At 39.0% G+C, this 8048-nt stretch overlaps 1 protein-coding gene across 1 annotated transcript in view; it reads left to right on the forward strand.

Annotated features, from left to right (window-relative positions):
• The window catches only part of LRP1B (low density lipoprotein receptor-related protein 1B), a 615617-nt gene that overhangs the window by 569073 nt on the left and 38496 nt on the right, over positions 1–8048 (forward strand). The window contains exon 85 of the mRNA XM_009891709.1: positions 6903–7067. Within this exon, the coding sequence (XP_009890011.1) occupies positions 6903–7067 (165 nt within the window). The remainder of the gene's footprint in view (positions 1–6902; positions 7068–8048) is intronic.

The raw sequence follows: 8048 nt of genomic DNA on the forward strand, positions 1-8048 counted from the left end.
TTTGTAATAGGAGATTGCAGGTTTTCTAGCCTCACAGATTATAAATTATGAATTGAAACAAGCCTCAGTATCATAGCACACTAACAAGTGTATGTTTTTGCACTGGTTTGACTTTTTTTTAAAAAAGTATGAAGTGGATGTTAAATGTTTGTCTCATGCTGACACTCCACTTAGGCTTCCAAGGATCAGCAGAGATTCCTGGAAAGATCAGAGTTGACCTCAAGAGAAGCATCTTGAATTAATTCAGGTTAATAATTAATGGCTGGCTGACAACCCACTTGCTGTTAATAGGTCACTAATAGCCTGCAAGCAAAAGACATTGTGTAGATTATCAGTAAATGTCTTTTCTTATTGGAAGTCAAGTTCTAAACCAGGTTCTTTTCCTTTAGGAAGTTATACGGTATGGAATGAAAAAAAAAAAAATAGGAGCTGTAGTCTTCCTTGCCTTTTCTGATGAAAAGCTAGAAAATGTGTATGAAATATTCCAAACTGCATACATTCAGCTTGCTTAAACCTAGCATTATGTTCTCTTCATTGTCTCAGAATATTTTTGGCATAGTTATGAATGTCAGTAACCCAAAACAGCAATTCCTGCCTTGCATAACTGTCAAAATCTATATGTTGTAGAAGATTGACATGTTATAAATAGAAAGGGGGGTTATATAGTAATATATTTTTTTTGTTGATCTGCAATAAAATCCATATTAAAAGTCAGTTGAAATATTCCTGTTGATTTTGGTGGTCTTCTAGTTTGTCCATAAGAGAATAAAATCCGAAAGATTTTAATTTGAGACATGAGTATCTGTGAAACATTTTTTATCTGCTGTATTCATGTGGTTTTGTTACTGGTTTAATCACAATTTAATAGCTGTATAGTAAACAGGTTACAGTGATTTACTTACATTATATTTTGTGTTCAAAAATACAGTACCACTAATTTACCGATCTGAAAGCTCAACCTTTTAAATCTCTTTTAGTGGGCGTCATTCATGTAGCAATAGAAGTGAGGCGTACTGGTTGTTTTGTGCTTGCACAGTACCTCTTTCAAGTCACGTAAGAAGACTTTTAGTTTCACAAATAAGTACTAATTGTGGATATCAACAACTAGTGTTACTAAACTTTACTTTTTGAATAGCATATAATTCAAGTTACAAACAGCAGTATATTGAACACTGATAATACTTTTTAGTGTCTTTAAGTGCTCTGGTCCTTTTAAAATGTAGTAAGGAAGCCAGTGGTAGATTTCCATAACTCGACAGAGTCAAAACAGGACAGCCATCTCCAATTCCCATCCATCTTCAGTAGTGCTCCTGGGAGAGTCTGTGTTTGAAGATTCTGTTTTGACAATACATATGTCTCCATCCTTGTGAAAAACACCTTCCAGCAATTAATGGTTATTTTCAACATTAGTATGCCATTCTTCATTTTTGGTAATTTTTTTGCAAGACTATTGCAAAGACGCCTCACAAGCTTTGTATGATATCTCATCAGTCAGTCTGCCTCAAGGTTGGTGACTGGGAGGTAATCTCAGTCTTGCTCGGTTTCTTGTGACTGAAAAACTGCCTCAGATTCTGGTTCATTGGATTGTTGTTGGTTTTTGGATTTGTTTTTGGTTTTTACCAAAAGAAATTGAGGTAATTCTTGAAACTCTGCATAATATTACTACTGGCTTGATCCATTGAGTTGATTTTTCTTCACGAGTCCTATGTGAGGAATTCTATTGAATCCTCAGTGGCTTTCTGTAAGACTGAATCCAGATTGCTTCAGACAGCTGTTTCACCAGCATCTCCCACAACTGATGAGAAACAGCTTTCGGGTTTGATTTGGCTTTTTCAAGCCGGGGTTATTACAACATATGTGTGTTATATCATTCAGAATGTTTTTATAACAAAATGAAAGCGAGTTCCTGTGTGTTCTTCGATAAGCTTCAACCTCATTTCTCCCTAGATGATTATGATTGACAGAGCACAGTTCTTTTGTGGTTTATTTACTGACTATAACAGGCCTGACTTTTTCAGTTTAGAAGCTACCCTTTACTTTTCAAATGGGTAGAGTACCGCTTCATTTTCCTAAAAGAGACCACTGGATTTGCATCCATTAGGTTTATTGTATCTAATTGTCTGTAGCACAATGAAGCTAAAAATGTACCAAGAGGATGAAAACACAGAGACTTGCACTGGAGGAACACGGTGTGTAGCACAGCTGAATGAGCAAGAGCAATGAACGCTTCCAAGAGCTCACTATTCTGGAGCTGCACGTTTATCACTTCCATTTTAAGAAGGGAATATTTGTGCTCTCTTGGCTGGATGAAAAGGCTGAGAAAAATTATGAAGACTCAGATCTGATGTTGCTTCTGAACAGAGATGAAACATGTAATTTATCATGGGGTTTCCTTCAGCACATTTCTGTGGGGACTTGCCCAGTGTGCACAGAGATTGCAGGCGACCAAGTGCTCTGGTTGGGGATGTAAAGGTTAATCCCTATATACCTTCTCTTCCACCCACAGAGGCTGCCTCAGGGAGCTGCACTAGCAAAAGCTATGGCAGTTCAGTCCACGCTATCTTCTTGATTTCTACCCTGCTTTCTGGGCTTTTTTAGCTGTCGAGTAGAACCAGGTCAAATACAGAATCCTACTTCTATTTGAGAAGAATCTTCTGTTTACAGCAGTGTCTTCTGTATTTACAAAGGGGTTACCATTGGGACTGGTATTTCCCAGAGCAGAAGAAAATGGGTTACATTACAGCAGGTGTTGGTTAGTTCTTTCTCACTGTGCATCCTCTTCTTAGCCCTTCTCTTCCATTTAAAGTTGTATAGCAAACAGATTTTAAACATAAGCAAAAAGAAAAGTGAAGGGGGAAAAAAAAAAGGAGGGTCTGTCTTACACATTCAGAAAAAAATTGGGGATTACAACTTGTTCTGTCAAATTTCAGCCAACGAAAAACTGGCAGATAGTAAGACCCTAATCTGGAGGAGCAGGAAGATTTTTAAAACCTTACCGTAAGATTAGAACTCTGTACTCTGTCTTTAATAGTAAAAGCTGAGCTACACCCTGGACTGAAGGACAGGCAAGAGCTAATACCTTTCTGCCCCATGAGATGAGGATTTTCCACTGTGGGGAGGGAAACTGTTCTGTCCCAAAGAATGTAGTTCATGAACCTTGTGCTCTATAGCGTCATCTCTCCGTTTAAATGCCTAGTCTGGAAACCAGTGGATATTTCAAAGGGAAAAACCAGCAAAAAGTCAGATGCATTTTTCTCAAGAGAGAAAAGGTTGTTCTAGAAATGCCAATAAAAGATGTGCATGTGTGTGATTGGGGGACAGGCATGGAATATAAAAAAATTGAACGAGTGAAGGAAAAAATACCAGTAGAGTTCACAGAGCTTTGTTTTGCTGCTTTATCAGTTTCTTCCGTGTAAGGTTTTCCTATTACTTTTAGTTAAAGGAAAGAGTCAAAGATGGAGCAAATAAGCCATAAGTCCATTAATGTTTGTGTCAAACAGTCATAACAGGAAGAAAAGCATAAGAAAAAGTGCAAATCAAATTTATTTGGTTCTTTATGAAAGATATATTAAGATTGAAATGGGCAAATCAAGGCAGCAGAAGACTAAATAACCAGGCTAGGAACAAATATATAAAATTACAGGACCTGTAACCCTTTCCTTTCTTTCATGTTAGAGAGCTCCAGTAGCTAGACAAGGAGTGGAATAACAAGTGAAATTATTTACTTCTGTCATTTCAGCAAGCTCAGACTAGTATTGAATTGACTCCAGAGAGATTTTTTTTTCTGATTTTTTTTTTTCCCTAACTTTGTTCCAATATTGGGTTCTTACTGGAGCTGTTCCCAGCTCTTCTTCAGACGTCTTTATTCAGTAATTCAAATAAAGAGTATTCAGCTTTTTATAACAATTCTTCTGTGTTTTTCTCCCGTATTCTTTGTCTTCCTGTATTCTCCCGTGGGACTGTTCTGCTCCTGTCTCTCACACAAAGGCATCTGTTCCCCTTTTGTACTCAGCTGATGTGAATCAGCAAGAGTAATTCGATTCTTGTATTTACCTTCAGACAGCAAAGCAGCAGCATTTAAGCCCCTATATTGTTAAAGTCTAACACAGTATTTTAAAACTGGCTTATCCATTACATCTTTCAATCCTATTTCTTAGTTTATTTAAAGTCTGTAATTGTTGTAGTAACTTTTCTCTGTTTCATACTAGATTTGTGTTGAAACTCTTGAATCTGAAATGGAGCAAAAGTAGCAAACTTTAATAATCCTATGATGACACCAAATATTACAAACTTTTATGTTTGTTCAGGAACCTTCCTGGTTGACCGTTGTATAAAGTTATAACATATGTTGCATTTTAAACGTGTAAGACATGACTGCCCCATTCTTTGAAAGACAACTGGATTAGAAAATCATTATTGTGGGCAATTTTTGGTTTGGTATATTTTCCTGAAAATATGAGGGCATGTATTTCTTGGTGTGGTTAGGGTAACTTTCAGGTTTGTAGTTCGTGTTTTATAGTTCTAAATATGCCTTTTGATACTTTCATTTTCTCTTGAATTCATAGTCTGTCGTAGTTTCCATATTTTTTTCAAATTTTGTATCTTAATTCTGGGGAGTTGCTCTAGAAGAGAAATATAACATGTTTTTAATGTGCTATAAGAAAGGTTCATAAAAATGAGCACTTGTCTGTACTTTAGTGGTATTTATTCCTTTTTTACCAAGTTCTGCTCTATAAACTCATGACTAATGATAAGTAAAACATAAGCAAAACAAAAATAGACCTTCTCTCCAATAAGATATGCTACATTATCCATTTAAACAACTTCTATAATGAGTAACTGAAGAATAGTTCATGGAACATCAAAGGATTTAATGAACCACCCAAATAAATAAAACACTGAGGCACCCTCAAACTCCCAAATACAAAGTAGCTTTGTTACAGTAGATGTATGTGTCCAGAGTGGATACAAAAAATTTAAGTGCATACGGTACTTCATATTTTGGTGTAAAACATCTGAAATAATGATGTGTCAGTCAGTCCCCCCCAATAACTTTTAGATTTGTTGTCTGGTTTAAGCTTCATTTGAGAGGTGCAGTTGCCTGAAAGATGGTCAGTTCCCAGAAGTTTTGTTTAAATAGGTTTGATCCCAGGTTGCATATCTGCATCATCTCAGCTCTGGCTGCTAACAGAGGCAGCCCGACCCTGCTGAGGAGGGGCGGACCATGGGTGGGAGAGGGTGCATCCAAAGAAAAGGCTGCCGCGTAAGCGCATAAGCACAGTTATGTCACTAGACTCTGCAGAGTCCCTGCTGGAGAGAGCTGTTCAGTTAGAGGATATCCGTCATTCCTAAATTCTACACTTATAACGCAGTGTATTTATTTAAACGTCAAAAAAGTTGGTGTGCCCGTGTCTATCAATGTTAGACCTCTTTATCACGGAGTGTAGCGATAGGATGAGGGGTAATGCTTTTAAACTGGAGGAGGGTAGATTTAAATTAGATATCAGGAAGAAATTCTTTACTGTGATGGTGGTGAGGCACTGGCCCAGGTTGCCCAGGGAAGCTGTGGCTGCCCCATCCCTGGAGGTGTTCAAGGCCAGGCTGGATGGGGCTTGGAGCAACCTGGGCTGGGGGGAGGTGTCCCTGCCCATGTCAGGGGGGTTGGAACTGGATGATCTTGAAGGTCCCTTCCAACCCAAACTATTCTATGATTCTATTAAATGGAAACGTTGACTCTCATTAGTTGTTAAACTACAATGGATTAAATCAGCAAAACATCTGAAGAGTTCGCAGTGCTAGTGGTATCCCTCTTGTTACAAGCCATGTAGGTTCAGATGCCAGATTAGTAAGGCAGCAGTCTGGCTTCACAGGATTTGTTTTGCTATGTGAGAAATGAAAGGTCTTATTGCTGAAAGCATGTTTTGGGCTGGAAAGGTGCTTGTTGGTTTCTTTAGGATTACAATTATTTGGATGTTTGAGCATGGTATGCATGCTAGTCTATAATTAATTTCTTGTTGGTATCATTGAATGATTTAATATCTCATTCACTGAAATGAATAGAGATTTATGTTTCAAAGTGTTTCCAAGATAAGAACACTTCTAATTGCAAAACAGCTTTATAGAAAGATTGAACGTGGCCTGATCAGAATTTGTGTCACCTTGTACCTCACCGCTAAGACGGTGGCACTGCTACCATAAGCACTCGATGAATGCAGAGCAGCAGGCAGTGTCTCTTCTCAAGGATTTCACAGACTGACCAGACGAGAATAAGAATACATCAGAAAACTTGGTTTAGGAGTAACAAGTTAGTATGCAAATATCAATTTCTGAGGAGGATTTAAAGGCTGAATGATTTCCTTTTAAATATTTTTGGATAGGGTTTAGTTTAGAAGGGTGTTCATTAATAGAGGGAGTAGAAGACAGATCCAAAAAAATCAACCGGCAAAAGGCTGAAGTCACCAGAAAATGGCTGGGAAGTTTTCTGAGATCTCCCAGGTGAAACCACCATTCATTTTTTCATTTCTTAATCTAACTGAGAATGCTAGTTTCAAGCAAGAACTCATACTGCCATTACTACCTTACATCCTAAGGAGGTCAGCTTTCCTGTGGCACCATTTGGATGAAGCATAGCTGCTGCTGTACAGGCCAGCGCCGCCCCCACCACCTCTCCAGCTCTCAGTGAGGGCTTACAGTCTCCTAAGTGCGTCTTTTTTTTCTAGAACTGTGGAAACAGAATCATAGAATGGTATCACAGAAGTGATAGTTTATTTTCTCCATTTTGAAAAGTGGTATTTTTCCCCCCATTGATAGAGCTCTGTAGCTCTGGCAAAAAAGAACGTGTTTGCATCTTTAACAGTGACGTGAAATGGTTGAAACCAATTCTGTGTGTGCTCTTGCTGCAGATGATTCCTGTAAATTAACCTGTGAAAACGGAGGAAAGTGCATTATAAACGAGAAGGGCGATCCTCGATGTCACTGCTGGCCCAGTTACTCTGGCGAAAGGTGTGAAACTAACCATTGCTACAACTACTGCCAAAATGGAGGAACCTGTGGAGCCTCTCTCCTCGGTAAATATTTCCGAGCGGCTCTATCTTACTATTATACCTGCCTTAATTTAAATGTTGGAATTTGTTCTTTATTTGTTATATTTTCTCTCTTTGTAACTTATTTGCTTTGCTTGTACTTAAGTGATGCGCGATATGACAGTATATACCATACATGTACTTTATGATCAATAATGCTTTTCATTCATGTACCGTAGTATTTTAGCAGAATTAAGCTGCATCCCAGAAAAGGGAGCATGTAAGTAAGTATTCAGTATAGACGTGCATGCCGAGGTGTAGAAATGCAATGGTAAAGCGTAAGGTCCAGTCAAACTACATCTGGAACAGCCCCACACATCTTAGTCTCTCTTTATCTCAGTTGTCCCTCTAAATTTTTAGGTGCATACACAGAGATATTTCCTTAAGTTACAGAGTTGTGTGAATTCAGTCTTTTACCTTTGTCTTACTGGAATTCATAAAATAGGTGTTTTACTTATCTAATTCTCAGGAAGATTTGATTGATCGCAATTCAGATCCTTTGTTGTTGTCCTTCAGTAACAAGTGGTGTCCCTCAGGGGTCAGTGCTGGGTCTAGTCCTGTTCAATATATTCATCAATGACCTGGATGAAGGGATAGAGTGTACCATCAGCAAGTTTGCTGATGACACAAAACTGGGAGGAGTGGCTGACACACCAGAAGGCTGTGCCGCCTTACAGCATGACCTGGACAGGCTGGAGAGTTGGGCAGAGATAAACCTCATGTAATTCAACAAGGGTAAGTGTAGGGTACTGCATCTGGGGAGGAATAACCCCATGCACCAGTACAGGTTGGGGGCTGACCTCCTGGAGAGCAGCTCTGTGGAGAGGGACCTGGGAGTCCTGGTGGACAACAGGTTGGCCATGAGCCAGCAATGTGCCCTGGCGGCCAAGAAGGCGAATGGCATCCTGGGGTGCATCAGGAAAAGTGTGGCCAGCAGGTCGAGGGAGGTCATCCTCCCCCTCTACT

Source organism: Charadrius vociferus, unplaced genomic scaffold, assembly GCF_000708025.1.
Source record: "Charadrius vociferus isolate BGI_N301 unplaced genomic scaffold, ASM70802v2 scaffold109, whole genome shotgun sequence".
NCBI lineage: Eukaryota > Metazoa > Chordata > Aves > Charadriiformes > Charadriidae > Charadrius > Charadrius vociferus.